This window comes from Haliotis cracherodii, unplaced genomic scaffold, assembly GCF_022045235.1.
Source record: "Haliotis cracherodii isolate W230 unplaced genomic scaffold, xgHalCrac1.p SCAF_3, whole genome shotgun sequence".
Classification (NCBI taxonomy): Eukaryota; Metazoa; Mollusca; class Gastropoda; order Lepetellida; family Haliotidae; genus Haliotis; species Haliotis cracherodii.
The window spans coordinates 43,009,448-43,027,331 of NW_027266286.1; the positions used below are offsets into that span (position 1 = coordinate 43,009,448).

The following is a 17,884-nucleotide window of genomic DNA, read 5'->3' on the forward strand; positions in this document are numbered from 1 at the left end:
GATTGGTTGAAAAACATTGTTAAAAGGAATTGGATCTTTCGGTCATTTCACTGCATATGAATACTTATTGTTTTTTTCTCTTTTTCTCAATCCTAAATTTGAAAAAAACCATGCCATCTGGCTTGGCGAAATGTCAACTAAATATTAGGGTTGAACAATATTTATCAGAACAACTTCAACAAGGTTTTTTTGTCCACATTCTGCTAACCAGCCGAGTTAGTTATCACGAAAGCATGTGACATAATCCATTCTATGAAGACAGTATCTCTTTCCATGTTGATTTCATAGCATTTTAGAGTGACATCATGTTTATCTCACAACATTGAAAATTCATGTTGAGTGAGAGTGTTTCAGAATACCCCGGTATGACTGACAACTTTTGTACTTTGCAATGTCATTAAACATTATGTCTTTATAGATTTGTGGGTGTTATCAAGTATTTAAACTCCAAACATTTTTACATTTGAAACCTCCATCTATTGCCGTTTATTTCAAATGAAACTTCTGTGCATCAATGAAACCCACAGTGACAGTGACAAATCTTGAAGTTGAATGGTAAAATAATCAAGAACCATTGTGGATAGGCTGCCAATTTGGGCAGGATTGATGATTTATCATGTATTTTTTAGATAAAATACCAAGCAGAGGTTATGATGTTTACTGAACAGAACAATGAGGTAATGGTGTTGAATTGTTAGCCCATGGATGTGACAGATGACCAAGCACAGTGCCACAGATATTGCAGTCTTCTACAGTGAGTGTATGCAGGTCTTTACATAGGGGACCATATCATACTGATTATCTCCAAGGGGTTCTTGGGCCCTTCGCCTTTTCATTATCACACAAAAATTATTCACATTTGAGATCAGATACGTTTTTAGATAGGAATATGTCGGAAAATGGAATACTACATATTTACCATTTGCCTCTGTAGTTTTCATGACAGGTGAGTAAACTGGAACCCTTCAAATGTTGGTAATTGTTATAACCTTAGTATATCTTCTGACAGGTATATGAGCTTTTTATCAATTTTCCTAAGGAATTTCCATCAAGCAGCATTTGCATCATAAAAATGAATGTGACAGAGAATTTAATTTTATCGGTACCGGTCACTCTCTCACAAATATGCTTTAGACTCTCTCTTCAAATGTGAGTGTTACCTCAGTCAGGAAATGTACGATGTGTTTGAGGATAATGTAGTTGTCCTCCGGGAGCTCCTCCCTCAGCATACGCTCAGTCTCGAACACATGCTTATTGCTGTCAATCACTGAAATAGGACATTTAACATTAGTCAGGACCATAACAGGGATAACAAGTAGCACAAGCCCGCTAGCCTGGACCAATATTGCTTTTGTTAAGGTGTCGTAAGGGATAGAAGAACTTCGAACATGATGAGGGGTGTTCCTAAATCACTATTCAGGCTAATAGACTTTCTAGGTTAATTTCTATTCCTAACATTAATTATACTGTAACAAACTATTCCATTTGGGTAAAAACATGCATACCAGTGTTTCTGCACTTTTGGGCGAGTGAGTGTGCAAGTAGGTTTCTTGCACCGCTTTCAGCAATATTCCAGCCATAAAACGGTAGGGAGAGATCAGACATGAGCTTCACACACCCATTTGGGTGACCCTGCTCTTTAGCAGGCCAAGCCAGCACTTTAACTTACAGCAATAGGCAGAAGTATTCAAGCTGAATATAACTGGGTCTGGACAACGCAACCAGTGACTAAAAGGATGAGGAACGATCAATGCCATCTAGTTAGAGTGAACCACATTCAGGCAAGCTTGTGACTTCCCAACCCCATTGTAGCTCATTGACAAGCATGATTTGCTGGAGATCCACAACACCCATAGAGTAAGAGGACATGTAATGAGACATGATGTCATTTCCTTTATCTAAAACCTCTACCACAAAAGGAACAACAACATTCAACTATCCTAATAGCTCACCATTCAGCCTTGTGACCGGTTCAAAGAGGTCGAATGTAAGGATAGGTTCCTGAAGTTCTCTAAGGAATGTCTTGAGTATCACAGCAGCGGTGTGAACGTCATATGCATCACAATTATAGTCAACTGGTTCCCCTGTAAACAATGGAATACATGGTGTGAGGTGAGGTTAGATGAAAATGGCCTTAACATTGCATACAGTGTACTTGAGGTGAGGTGAGGTTAAGTGAGACTATGTACTTGAGGTGAGGTGAGACAAAATAGGGTTTAACATTGACATCAAATAGGGTTTAACATTGTACAGTGTACTCAGGGACAAATGCTAAAATACATGCAGCATCTTTGTTACATTTTTTAAGATTTGACATTTAGTAAATTTTGGGAGCTGCAATTTCAAACTTAACACACTGTAATGTGGAGTTTGCAAAATAGTTACAAATGCAAGGATACAGACCATGAACTTTAGCTAATCATATAAGAACTTAAGCAACAATTTTATGAACTTTGAAGAATATATTTGTAAATGAGAAACAATGTACCATGTGCATAACAGCAAAACAGTACACACACAAAAAACAGTCAGTTAATGTTACTGTACTAATGTACCATTTTCAACCCCAAAAGCACATCTGGCAATGCTAGGGTTGGTTGTTTGGTTGTTTAACTCTGCACTCAACTCCAGCTATATGACGTCTGTCTTAACAATCCAGTGATTGACATCATGAGCATCGATCCACGTAATTGGGAGCGATGACATGCATCAACCAAGTCAGCGAGCCTGACCACCCGATCCCATTAATCGCCTCTTAAGACAAGCTTAGTCACCTTGTATGGCATGCGTGGGTCGCTGAAGACCTATTCTCTACCTGGATCTTTACGGTTCGGAAAGGATAGGGGAGATCATTTTGCTTGTAAGGAAAACTTAATTCACTATGCTTTCTGCACTACTTCCCTTGTCAAATAATGTATCAATTTAGAATTAAACATGAACATAAGAAAGATCATGATTAAATTATACACAAAACTGTACAAAGACAAAGGGAAGTCTAAGATAAGAAACTTCAACACATTTGATCTTCAAAAGTTATCTCCCTTTGTCCATTACATTGAGCAAGTCAATCAGGCAGTGAATTGGTTTTGACGGGTTAGGCTGCAGTATTTCTGCAGTACCTTTGGAGCCCGCAGTCCGTATTCAGGACTTTGATAAACAAACCAATTGTCCATATTGTGACCATCGATCCACACAACTGGCAAACAATGTCACATGTGTACAAAAGAAACTTGTATTCAAGATGATCGTCCACTGGGTTCAGGGTTTGGAAGTCCTTCACACAGTTGTGTCAGGTTGAAAGGTCACATGCTGTTTGTTTGTTGATTGACAAAGTGTACTTATTATCACAGTAGTAATTCTACAATTTCATCAAGAATCAGTATTTAGATTATATAGTATATTCATAAATATGGTTCTATTTGAGGTGGGTGAATTTTGGAAAATGAGACTCAAAACATACCGTTATTGTACTTCTTCTGGACTTCCCTTAACGTGGCAGCATTTGCCGATCTTCTGAAAATACCCTCCACTTCTAAACCTGGAATGACAGTTGTAAATCAGAATGTAGTCAAGGAAGAAGACATACAAAATCTTCAGTAGTAATTAAGAAATAATAATAATAATAAGTTTAATATTAGAAAAACAACAATTGATACAACTAAACAATAAAAATATTCTCTTCCCTCCTCATAATGCCATTTTCTATAGTCTATTGAAAGAGAGGTGAAGGGTTAATTGTAAATACAGAATGAAGCATGCTTTCGTCAACAAGACCAGTAATTTTACTCAAACATCATTTGATAAGCTGAGTGAATGAGGTCGAATATAATCTTGAATTAGCAATAGCAAGCTGTTGCTAAGGATGCAAATAGGAAATTGCTTTTGAAATAAAAATAAGACATTACCATGAACATTGAGGTATTCTATTGTTTGTTCAACAACAACTGGAATTATTCTCCCACTATGTTCTTTGATGCTGAAACAGAAATAGGTTCTTCAGTTTCATACAGAACAATCAGCACAACAGACACTGCATTCAGGGTTGGATATGGAACACATTCATCATGATTCAAGCAGCCAACACGACTGTTGTCAATTATTTCCATTCCAGTTTTCTAAAACATTTTAGTTTTGACTTACAAAGCATTAAATAACCTGAAGGTGCCCATGTTACTGTTACTGATAATACAAATATATTGCATTTCCTCTTAAAAACATTAAACAATAGTTTTTTTAGTTTAGTTCTACACACTGTTATTAGCAGTGCCTTCTGTGACATTGAGAAATGTATGTAACTAGGGTCACCATTTATTGTGTGTGTCTTAGACAATAAACATGGATTTGCAGACAGGTACAGTGTGTCTGAATGAGCTGATTCAGGCTTGCTAAGGTTGAAAGAAGTAAAACAATTGGCTCTCAGGCAATGGCTTTTGAAAATATAGTGTGGCGGTTTAGTTGGTCAAACGAGTATGCAATCAAATAAACAGTTGTGTACAATCAACCTTGGAAAAGGCCTTTTACATAAATGTATTCCTTTATGAGCAAAATACTGCGCAACCAGTGTGTGCACAATACACACATACATTGTGTCTTGTTTTTTTATTTCACAACACGAAGACGTTATCGTAAGCACACAACACTGGGAGAAGCATGTCAACAAATCTGTACTGAAGTGCGCAAGTTAGTCCTGTTATTACACCATCTGACCATAAAAGTGTTCATTATGTATCTGGACTTCCGTTTGTAATTCATTATATTACTTTTATAAAAAATTTCATTCAATTTTGTAATTAATTTTGGTGAAATCGTGTATGAACCGATCAGCAAATCACCTCACCTCACCATGAACTCGCCTTAAAAAGGAACATTAGTTGTTAGAGATACAAAGTCTTCGGTCTTCCTATCACTGAATTGAATTTTTTTTCAGTTATGATATTGGCCATGACATTAAGTAATTTTAAAACTAAATCACCCATAGATAGGGAAGAATATGTGTGAACAGCTGATTACTATTTTCGGCTTATTTTACAAAATATACATGTAATCTTAATATATGAAACACTGTCCGGCATACAGACTACAAATACCACAGAATCTGTAAATTTCATGCTTTCATTGACCAAATTTGCAAACAGCAAAACAAGTACACAAACGCCTATTACCGCCATGACCATAATAGGAGATGTGCAGTAAAAGTAGTGCACATGTAAAGGGAAGTAACAGCAGGCTATATTGGATCGCATTGTTCTTAAGTTTTGTAGCATTTCACTGCTGGGGCCAAGTGTTTGAGATGGGGAATATTTAAGGATTTTTTGTTTGTTTTTGAAATGGAAAAAATCTAAATGTGCAACAGAATTTATGATATTGCGGACGGTGCCTCAGAACCAAGACTATTTTTTTTTAACCTAAGACTGTCAGTTTGCCATAGTCTGTACTCACAACTGTAATGTGACCCCAAACTGCTGTGTCTTGAGAGGCCCACCATCGGTCTGTGAGGTGCCCTGGTTGTATGGATACTGAGGCTTCCTGGCTGCAACCTTCTTTGCATCATATCTGGAACAGGTGAGTGTTGAGCTGTCTTTGAAAGCCACGAGAAGTCACACATACTATACAAGTGGGTGAATGAACTGGAGTACAAGTAACTTTGAACAGTACAGCAGTCATACCTTGGTATGGCATCTTAACAAGACAAAGGCAATAAAGGTCACAGATGTTAATATTACACAGGCAATGATATGGTGCTGACAGACCAGAAATCAAAATCAGGGCAACTCTGCAATCTGAACTCAAGACCTGTGCATCCTGGCATGGCTGTGAGATACAAATCTACACAGCCATTTGCAGAGTCTTAGACCACAAGATGACCTGTGTTCAACTCATCTATGATAATTATGTTTACTGCAGCAGATGATGATTTACATACACACACCTTGTCAAAATATTGCACCATAAACGGGCAAGTCTGAATCCAAGTCAAGTAAATTATGATTTGTCTTATTTTCGTCTGGAACTGGTGATACAGATTCTGTTACTCAGCTTATTCCAGTGATACTTAGTAGATCTTAGTGATAATATATGGACTTTTTTAAACCAAAGTTTACTAGACCAAACAAAATATATCTAGACCTGGACTTCGGAATAGTTGGTAAAGTCAAAGACTGCTAACTGAACAGAATCATTGAATTCAAATACAGAAGAAACAGCCAATCTTGAGGACAGCTGGGTGAAAACTCTTAACAGTGAGTGAGGGAATGTTGTTTTTCACCACAGACAGCACTATTACACCTTAATCAGAGGCCAGCAAATAATCAGGACTTGGTCAGGCAAAGAAGTGATGACAACACGATCAAGAGTCACTGCTACCGGGGTATCCTGACATGCAATCAGCCAGGTCTCACACTGTAACCAACTGAATCTTGTTCGTCAGCTCTAATCAAAAGCATGGTATACCTGTACATACTGGGGACCATTTTGCCCCTCAAATCCCACTTGGGGGTTTATCTTGATACTGTTTCCCTGTTGCATGTTACAATGATAGACTCACTCTAGAACCGGAGGCGGGACAGACAGCTGGTCAAAGTGGAGGTGGTTCTTCAGCTCCATCAGGTAGTCCACATACATCATCTTCCGGCCAAACTTAGCACTGCAGTAACACACAGGTGACACGTTACATATGAGACAACAAAAATAAACTGGCATGAATCATTTTCTCATTGAGATAATATTTATTATGATTTCATAAGAACTTAGTCATATTTCTTATATAAATAAATTTACCTTATAAATGGCTTGAAGATGTTCCATAGAATCTTGATGAAGTTTGTAGGATGCACCAAATATAAAGCTTTTAGATTTTTCTTGTATCTGAAAAACAAATTAAGTTCATGAATGTGTGAATGTTGTTTAATGCAACAGTCAGCTGCTTTATCACAGTAGCCTGCCTCCTCTATATATCCAGGGCTTGCATTAAGTAAACCTACACTAAACCCTGGATCCATTCCCACAAGGTTCTGGCCATCTCAAATTACCCACACTTGATTTTCATAACCATTTTTGATTTGCTATGCTACTAAGCCTAATCAGAGTGTGAATTGCAAACCAGCCTCAATGGATTGGCGAAATCAACAACATGGCAACACGAGTTACCTCCCTTACCTCCACGTTTGTTGGTTGGTAAAATGTTTATGAAAATCCAGGGCTGGTAATTTGTGATCGCATGAACCATGGGAATGGATACAGGGATTAGTGAAGGTTTACCCAAATGCTAGCCCTGGAGATATAGAGGATGAGTACTGCAGCGTTAGACAATGGCACTAGTCCCATAGTCCTTGTCAAACTGACGAATAGTTATGGTATTATAAGGACCAGTAGAAATTGTCATTTTCAAGAATTTTGCTATATGTTATTATTTATAAGGACTAGTGGACTAAAAATGTTAGCTACTACCGCTGAGTAGCCTGTGAATAATCGAAACTGGCCAGCACAGAAAACGATCTACTCCAGAACTGAAGATACACAGTCATACACTGTGATCACTTGATGCTGAATAGTCTGCCTTAGTGAGGTGCATGGGCTATTAACATGATCAAAGAAATATTCTGCCTCAGAATCACTGCCACAAACTAAATGTGCAGAACAGGTTTAAATGAAATGAATGGAAATATTAAGGTTCTGAAAATTGAAATTGCTCACTTTTAAGTAACTATTGATAATGGGCGTTGAAATTAAGCATGAGCCAGGGGGTCCTTATCAAAGTCCTATTGTAGTAAGTCATAGATTTAGGGGTTGCTAGATTTAAATACTATAGGAGAAGACCTCAACGACCCCAGGAACCCCCTTAATTTTAATCACAGTGCAACATATTTTGTTTTGTTTGGACACTTTTTTTTATCCTGCGGAAATAACAGCAGCCTCACACACATTCTGTGAGCGACAAAATTTAAATTCTTGTTTTTCTTAAAAACTATATTTATTTTGAAAAAGACATTGACCCCAAGTGAACCCTATAATTTCACTGTAATGTCTCCTTGATGTGCTAGAAACAATAAATAAATCCTGAAAGAGGAAATATTTCAGTTCACAAGGCACCAGGAAAAAATAACATTTTCTTTTCAACTTATGTTTTGATCATGTGCCTTATGTCATTATTATTACCCAGGAAATTATTGTCTTTGTTGCAATGTTTCAATGAGCGTGAGAAGGAAACAATTCTATTGCAATTGATAGTTCTCGGGGCATGTAATCTTGTTTCAAATGTAGAATGTAATCAATACTTCAAATGGAGATTTATCATAAGGCTATATATATACATTTTGGGGGGAAATGATATGCCGAAGTCATGTTACCAAGACATTTCCTCTGTGATACAAAGCTTATACTTTATGTATCAAAGCAAATCATCAACTGATATTTTATTTTCACATAATCCTTTTTGAACATTATGCAAGATGTAAAAATATATAAAAATTGGTTCTCAGACAATGATTTTTGAAAATATAGTGCAGGTGGGCAGTGTCTTTTTTTTGTTTTTTAGTGTCTTTTGTGTGCTAATCATGCTAATATCAAAATTTACAATTCAAAGTAGTAGAGAGAAGATATTTTTTTTAGAAAGCTGGCTCAAGACCCAATGCATCCTTCATTTAGATCTGGCAGTCTAAGGTCACTCAGGGTGCTTAGGTCTTAAATGCAGAGAGGTATTGTATCAGAGTTCAAGATCTGATCTCAAATAGATTGTTGATGTATTCGATGTACATCGACAGATTCGATGTATTTCTAACACAACAATTCATTTGAAAATACTTAGCAAAGGTAAGGTCAATTTCTTCTACTTACTTTCTATCAAACTCCTTGTATGCTTGCATGAGCCAGGAGAGTTTGGGCTTATTTCTGCTGGAGAGGCCATAGTGGAAGTAAACTATCACATAATCTTCCTCCACGTACTGGTCCAGAGTGTGGCGTATGTACCTGGAACAGGGCAGTCATCAATTACTTGTTGCTTAGCACGCCAGTCATCCACATTCCATCTTGATCATACAATAATATCATATACAACAACCCAATGCTGGACCTGGGGCACATTTATAAACCAGAGGAGCTTCATGATCATAGACTGGAACTTGAGTAGATAAACTACAGGTACATCAAAATCAAAAGTCTGAACCTGGGGCAACAATACACAACAATACAAGTCTGGACTTGGGGCACATAATTTATAAACGAGAGATACATAACATCAAAGTTTGGACCTGGCGTACATAAAGTAGAGATAATCACATCCTGTCTTAAAACCACTTACTGCAAGAGTCTCTGGTGATCAAAGGTCTTGTTGGAAGGCAGCTTACACGATGAAAACACAATAACCTTTCTTCCCCACAAATCGTCACCTGAAAATGAATATTTTAGAATTATTATATGTATTTCAATTTTTTTTACTAACCATGTAAGCAAAAGACACAGAATCAACTCCACAGTACGTACTCATTTTGGGAATCAATTTATGTCTTCAGCGTGATAAGCAACGTCTTTAACAACTTCGCTACTCTACTACGCCGCTCCCAAGAAGTACCATTACGTAAAATTGTTCTTTCAGAAAACACCAGTAATCATGATCACTCTTTTCTGACACTGAAAGGTATTGCAGAATTGTCTACTATGAGAAGACAACTACCAACCTGCAACTTCGATGATCCCATACTTCTCCACATCACTGAACTCACTCTGTGCCTCCTCCTCCTGAAACAACAAGGGACAATTCAAACCGACTGTCCTTCATCATTGGCCATCTAGTTTGAGTCCTGGGGGGTATATGTAATTAGGTTTGGCTTCCAACAGTGACTACTGTACAAACAAGAAAGAAGCAAAATATTTGTGAAGCCTTATGACTTGGATATCACAGATGGGGATTTCCTCAAACAAAACATAATTATTGAGTTAAGCAAATCTAAACATCAACAGACTGAACATTGACTGCTTCACTTTCATTTAAACCCAGACAAGGAATGCATCTTTCTGAACTCCTCTTAACACTAAAACTAAAATCTAGCATTTAACCACTGAAACAAATGTTATCCATTATTTTGTTCAGAATTATAAGGCATGCATGTCAGAAGGGTTTGTGTCAACACTTTCAGAAAAGAACAAGAACTTGCACAAAAAAAACCATCTGTACAATGGTGAACTTACATGAAGTAAGTGAGGTTCTAAACTGCTTTAAATGAAATGTAGTTTTGAGTTATTATTTTAATTATTTAAAGAATCTGTGCATTTACATATGTTGATATTTTTTAATATGTGTGGGTGTCTGTCTATTTGCCATTTAACACTGCACACAGCAATATTCCATCTATATCATGACAGTGGTCTGTAGATAATCAAATCTGGACATGACAACGAAATTTTCTAAAGGTACAGATAATAAAAACATATTTTCATATTTATAACAAAAGAAAAGCAATTTGTGTTAAGGTGGCACAGCCTGCCTGACGCTTGTGAGGTGAGTTGATACAACCGATACTGCCCAGTTGTACTCACCTGGGGCGTGCCCAGCACCTTCTCGAAGTCTTCCTCAATGATGCCATCAGGTGTGATTGCCCCGCTCCTGAATGCTCCACCTTCTGCCTCCTTTGCCAACTCTGGAACACAAAATCAATCTCATGAGCTCACAGAAAGTCTGGTTTGGTAAGATCCCACCTTACCTTCATTTGGCCACAGCAGCATGATCAAACAGAGAAATGATGTATTCTACTTATGGTATAGGTCGTTCTCACTTAATGTTACGGTCTCATATTTGCTTTTGTACATAAGTAGTCTTGAGAGTATTCTTAGCTCAACCCTTTAAACAAAATCTAAAAATTGAAAACAAAAATTATTTCAAGTGTACAGGAAAAAGTAAAGTAATAAAATAAGGCAAATAACAATAAAGTCTAAAAGATTAACTTTAAGTGATCATAATATTAGGTGGAATATTACTGAACAGTGAATATGATTTCAAATAGATAATGTCAAGCTCACACAATATGCTACAAGCAAGAATAATCAAGTGAAATGTTTGCTAGTTTTCCATCACCATAACCTGTCCGTTTGCCATGCGCTAATAATAGTATTAACTAACGCATCCTAAAACCTGTGTACTTCCTTGGCCACTCTCTTGCAAATCCGCTGTAGCATACCTGCTGAAACTAAAGCCACTTATTCCTAGTTTTCTATTGAAATAGCTTGAACTTGTATTCAAACTTTCCTCCACGTAACGCTAAAGCAAATATCCTCGTTTCACATGGACATGTAGTTCTAATAGTCTTCCATGTGTTGTACTGTAGTGTTGAAAGAAAATTAATGATGAGACTCTGGGTTCTCCATGACATTGACGTAGACTGACATGGCCTAATAGTCACAAAATTAACAGCTGCCAGTATTTGTAGACCAAATCTAGAAACATTTCTTAGGGGAATAAACACATGACCAAACACTGAAGTATTCCTTATCCAATCAAATGTACACGAGTTCATGGTGCCCATATCATATATAATAGTCTCTGAAACAGCTCCGGGAAACTGCACACGTACAAAATTTACAAAACAAATCACCATTACCCAGTTAAAGTTCAGTTGCTTGCGCACAAATACACATAAAACAAGAGTCATCAAAAGACGATAAATCCCAGGGGCCCCTACAAAGCACCACTTCAGCCCCTGGCTAATACATGGACCAAGTTTGGATGACATATCTTTAACGGTTTTCAAGTTATGCCCTGGAAACAAAATATGGATGGACAGATAGACAGACAGATGGACAGATAGATGATAATGTAATAACTCACTAGTACAACATTCTGCGTAATCAATGGTAAATACCAAATGAAAGACTTTTAACCTAAGTACCTGTATTTCTCTGCAGATCTTCATATACTGATCAAATGCATGCATCACAAATGCATGATCTCTACTAGGCAAATAATGCATAAAACAGGGGCTACCTCACGTTTACCGGTATTGCTAATGAATATTGCTGTTTGTGACATGTTACACACTTAGGGCTGCACATAAACAGATACAATTACAGATCATCTGAAATATGATATTAATCAGAATATATTTTAAAATGTGTTCTCATTGGTTTAAAAAGGAATACCCTGTATTATGGACCCAAAGGAGTAAAACTATATTAAATACCCAAAGAAAATTATCAATACCCAATGTGAATGATAACTTGTGAGTAAATACTCAATGACTCAAAAATTATCTGAAACTCTACAACTAGTTACTGTCACGGTTTTGAGTCAATGTCATAAGCTTCCTTTTTCATATCGGTGATCATTAATGTCTGTCAATCTTAATGGGAAGCACGGGAGGCCCAGTCGTCTAAGGCGCAGTGATTTGCTGTGCAGAGTTGCATCCTTTGAGCATGCAAGAAACCTATGACTGTTAGTTCGAATTCTAGTTCACCCCAATTCTGTTTCTCGGTTTGTCAGCACCATACCCGTGCTCATGGGTTTCACTGAAGTAGTAAATGTCTGAGACCTGACATCTTCGGGCTTTTCCTCCCACATTAAGCTGACATGCTATACTGGAATACTGTTTTATTCATTTATTATTATTTATTGTAAACCCAACTCACTCACTCAATCTTAATGGACATAGCAGCGTTAGACATTGGCACCGTCTCTGCCAAACTGCCCAACAGTTAAGGTATCACAAGGACTAGTTGAAACTGGCCATTATTAACGGTTTTGCTATATGTTCTCATCATAAGGACCCGTGGGCTAAAACAGTTAGTTTTTATCGTTGCATAGATCAATAGACATCAGCCTTATTCCTAGATCGGTAAGTAGGTTAAGGGGCGGTGGGGTAGCCTAGTGTTTGCCCAGAAGGCCTGGGTTTGAATCCCCACACGGCTACAATGTGTGAACAGCTGTTTCTGATGTCCCCTGCTGTGACGTTGCTGGTACCTTTCTCAAGGCAGGCAGCAAGCCATACGGAGTCCCTGATATAGGACTGTTTGCCTGTACACTTAGCATTATTCCAGCTATATGATTATCACATATAGGAGGTATTGCCACAGTATAAAGTCTCTAATATGCATGAGAACAGTCTGGGCTTTCAGACAATTACATTATTAAACAGCTAGCTGACTCATTATAGAAATAGTGATAACGGAACAACGCTAAATGAGATTGAAACAAACCATGGCAATGCATAAAAATTTAATACTGATTAAATATATATATATACATTCTTAGTACAAAAGAATTGTATTTATAGATCATAAGTGTAAAAAAAAAAAACAATGTAAAAAAAGAAATAAGTCATGGCGTCCTAATGTTATAACCTAAATGTCTTCAGATAAAAAAAACACATCACCTTTATTATGTTCAGTGTACTTATGAAAGAATGTTTCAATATATATGCACTGTCACATTGAAAAATGTACTTCATGTAAAATACTGCATCAGTACTATTATAAACAAGTATTTGTCACAAAGTGACGAAATGTCCCCCGCCTGTATATACACCATAGTTCCAAATATGAAGACAATCCTGCGATTAGTTCTTGTGATATCGTAGCAACACCGTTTTCCAACTCCAAAAGCAGATTTGCCTGCTGTGACCTTGAAAATGGGGTCCAGGTCACCAAAACTGACTGGTGTCTGCGGAGTCTGTATATACACCATAGTTCCAAATATGAAGAAAATCCAGTGTTTAGTTCTTGAGATATCGCAGCAACACCGTTTTCCAACTCCAAAAGCAGATTTGCATGTTGTGACCTTGAAAATGAGGTCAAGGTCACCAAAACCGACTAGTGTCTGCGGAGTCTGTATATACACCATAGTTCCAAATATGAAGACAATCCAGTGTTTACTTCTTGAGATATCGCGGAAACAAAAAGCTGGGACGTACGGACAGACGTACAGACGTACGTACGGACGGTCATGAATACTATATCCCCCGCTTCACGCTTTTGCGCGGCGGGGAACAAAAAAACAAAACCCATTAGTAATCAAACTACTATGAAACCAAGTATTTATATAATCAAATACAAATATATTAACAAAGGCTACAACATGAAACAATATTTTCATCACCATGGACTTAAAACATGACAGGCAACAAAACCAGCTCTTCACATCCTGGTCATGACTGCCGGGTACATGTACACTGGGTCTGATGTACACTGTTTATCTTCCTCCTTACTAAGTGTGTCTTGCATTAGCAAATAACACCTGAAGGGAAATCAGGCCTACACAAATTACAGCGTTAGAAATTGGCACTAGTCCCATAGTCCTTGCCAAACTGCCATATAGTTAAGGTATCATAAGGACTAGTAGAAATTTGCCTTTTTAAAAGGTTTTGCTACATGCTTTCATAACGAGGACTAGTGAACTAAAACCGTAAGTTTCTAACACTGAATTAGCACTCACTTTTATGATTAGTAATCATGTTTGGATCAAATACAATTCACTGTCATGAATCAGTGGTGTGACAATGATTTAACATAACTGATGATTGATAAGCTACCCTTTGCCAATGCAGTGATTGAATCTTAAGTGTCCATACTAACATGGAGAAACATGCTAGTTGATATTGAATTTTTATTCATAATGTTCAACAATTCCCTTTATCTGTAAAACATAACACATAAATGCTAATCAATAAGCTACTACCAATCATGAATTTACTTATTAAATACAGACTCAGACTACTTATATAGATTACACAATATAATCAGGAACCCTTCAGTCAACTTCAACCCTGAAAACACCTGAAACTGACACACATACAGACAAGGTATATCATAGGGAATATTTTCTACAAACTTAGGTTTGGCAGACCTAAGACCCTCCCATCAGCAGATCCATCAGGCTTTGGGCAGTGTAATGGGGGCAGGGTTCCTACCTTACATGGGGGAGATTAAAATGTTAATATCAATAACTATGTAGACTCCAAATTCTAAATTTTCCTTCTATGAATTACAATGCAACAAACAACAATATGAGATCAACAGGTGTTTCTACCCCTGACATGTTGTTCCTATGTTTCAGAGTTCTGAGTTTCCATAGTTATAATGAGCCTTAATTAGCATTGTAACATTCTTTTTGCTTGAAAACCAAGCAGTGATCAATGTCCTGACCTACTAACCTTATATCGCCATCAGTTAACATGTGTTTCCTCAAATTAAGGACATGCCGAAAGGTCAAATATTTTCCATGCTAAAACCAGCATGTCAGAGCAAATAGACAAACTGTCACAACCTGTCAAACGAAGTCAAAACCAGGCCACTCATCACTGTCATGTTCATCATGAAACTAAGTGCCAAACAATTTCTAATATTACTATAAATTGTCCTATTTCTCTTTAACCTTAAGAAAATACAAAATCACAGAAATAACTACAAATCCAATTAGTCTGATGGATGAAAAGACAATGATTGACAGAAAAAGACAATGATTGACAGAAAAAAACATATGCTAACAAACTGAACTGGTGTTTTACAAATTAAAAATATGAATGTGTTAAACCTGGATTCCTTCTAGTTTTATTCCATTACAAGCATAAGGAGCTAGAGGTCCACTAAATTTTAATTTTCAAGATTCATTTATGACAAGGAGTGAATCTTTTTGACTTGCATGCTTAATTTCTAACACTGATATTAATGCATAAATCTACTGTCTGATATTTATTCCAGTATTCCAGGTATAGAGTCTAGGTCGAGACAGAAAGATGCATAATGAATGTTTACAAATGTCATTACTAGGATTAGTATCACTAATCTGTTCACTATCTTCTCTGATCTAGTTCACCAGAGCAAAATGTCTATGAGTTTCAACTTGACACAATATTGCATTATATCTGCAAGCATTAAATGTCAATATACACTTTGATATATGTTTACCATTGCAATCATGAAACATGGCCAGTGGACATTGAAGCATGGACCCTATCATGGATACAGATCATTATACTTGATGGATACAGCCACATCTGACTGTAGATCATGTGCAACAGTTGGTGGCAATACAGTAAACAAATGACTTTGTTGCAGCTGTGATGAAACTTCCCCTGGAGCTAAATGCCAGCAAACATTAGAATTAGTTCTGATTTTCAAAGAAATATTAACTTTGAATATCTATAGTGATCATCAAAACCATTTAATGATTTGTACAGAAATATCTATTCAAGTTATTTTCAAAATTAATTTTCATAACATTTTTTATGAAAATATCTAAATTATGTTATTTAAAAAAAAAGCGGTAACATTTTTAATGAAAATAAAAGAAACAGAAACACAACAAAAAATCCCACAAATATTTGAGAATAATGAATAGGGTCTGACCTCATTTTATAAATATAATGTTGAGACAATACAAATTTGTAGCTTCACCCAACTTACAGGAGTACACCCTAGTTCAGGAAATAACCCTTGACACCCAGTGCAAAGATCACCAGAGTTTGGTTTTTATTATAGCTCTCTTCAAAGAAAAGAATGCTTCTATCACTCATCATCAACATGACATGCTTCAGTTGCAAACTTAAATGTGACACAAGTCAGCACTGAAATGTCCAACTGCGTATTATATATTGAGAGAACAAACAACTTTGTGACGCTAACAGTATTTGTAAGACGTAACACAATCTCAGCTGTGATGGACAGATGTCAGTTCCCATAAGTCTCCAGGGTAATAATTGTTGATCCATTAGTACTACCACAGTGTTAGAGGTATGTCAGTATGGCTGCTTCACACTTACAATTGTGCTCAAATAGCGTCATCCCTGTAAAACATTATATTACCATGTGAACTAGGCTAATGGTCGAGGAGGCTCATAAAAAAACCTTACACCAACGTTTGCTCAGGAAGGTTGAATATTTATAATAATTAATAAACATGTAAAGCACATCCTATCATCTTAAGGGCCATAACATCTAAGCGCAAAACAATTGCCCTGAGCCCTGTTCAACAAAGAGAGTGTAGCTCAACGACAGTCGTAAGTCAATGTTAAAGTATGGGAGTTACAGTCAGCTTGTCACTACAATAGCTTTTGGAATGGCCCTAAGAGACCGAAAAACAATTAATTACAGATTTTATTACAGGAAAATACCTGTCGGTAGGCAGGGGGGAAGGGAAAGCAATTGAAAATCCCTTGATGCAAAGATTAGCCCACTGTAGGTTTTGCAGAAATAAAGCAAAAAGAAAAACACTATACACATAATGAAAGGATGCATTTGAAAAAAAGGACCTAACCTATTTTATTAGCATATTTATCCTGACAGATACTGTTTTTATTTGTTGGCTTTATCTTTCCAAGAATTGTAGTCATCGCATGATAAATAAGTTTATCTCCCCTCCCCTACAATATTTTATGGCTACATATTTGATCTAAGTTTTATACAAGATATTCTAAATAAAATAAAAAAACATGTGCAGAATGCCCGAGGACTATTTTTAACAGTCTATTCTAGTGTGAACATGATCCAACATGTAGACTCCTCCTGTCAGGCAAGCTACATGACACAAGATGACGGGGAGGTAGACCGCTCCTCACACCATCTCCCTGACCATACAAAGACGTGTCAGGACTGTCAACCAGATCCACACTCCTCATCAATCAAACCGTCAAATATATCAGACCATCGTATCACGGACATTCAAACTGCCAGGAAATCAGGTGTTTGACTCTTCAAAATCAGGTGCCAACAAATCAATGTGTGGCAGATTATTTTACTGCTGACTTAATTTCAATATATTTGAATACTGTTATCTTATTAAAAAAATTCCCAGTCATCAAGTATCTGAGCATAGTTAATTTCCTATAAGCTGTAATTATGACCAAGAGCTTTAAAGACGCTGGAGAACACTGTTAATCTCTGTCAGTGTGCACTCTTAACTCCCTTC

The 17,884-nt window shown here is 36.9% G+C and overlaps 1 protein-coding gene across 4 annotated transcripts in view; it reads right to left on the reverse strand.

Moving 5' to 3' along the window:
• LOC139473586 (rho GTPase-activating protein 8-like) overlaps positions 1 to 17,884 on the reverse strand; it is a 44,648-nt gene that overhangs the window by 903 nt on the left and 25,861 nt on the right. For all 4 annotated transcript variants that reach the window (XM_071256244.1, XM_071256243.1, XM_071256242.1 and 1 more), the window contains 11 exons: positions 10,531 to 10,631; positions 9,672 to 9,732; positions 9,296 to 9,383; positions 8,833 to 8,964; positions 6,778 to 6,864; positions 6,545 to 6,643; positions 5,440 to 5,553; positions 3,906 to 3,976; positions 3,461 to 3,538; positions 1,953 to 2,084; positions 1,161 to 1,267 (listed from right to left, as the gene is read on the reverse strand). In XM_071256244.1, coding sequence (XP_071112345.1) covers positions 1,161 to 1,267; positions 1,953 to 2,084; positions 3,461 to 3,538; positions 3,906 to 3,976; positions 5,440 to 5,553; positions 6,545 to 6,643; positions 6,778 to 6,864; positions 8,833 to 8,964; positions 9,296 to 9,383; positions 9,672 to 9,732; positions 10,531 to 10,631 — 1,070 coding nt within the window. The remainder of the gene's footprint in view (positions 1 to 1,160; positions 1,268 to 1,952; positions 2,085 to 3,460; positions 3,539 to 3,905; positions 3,977 to 5,439; positions 5,554 to 6,544; positions 6,644 to 6,777; positions 6,865 to 8,832; positions 8,965 to 9,295; positions 9,384 to 9,671; positions 9,733 to 10,530; positions 10,632 to 17,884) is intronic.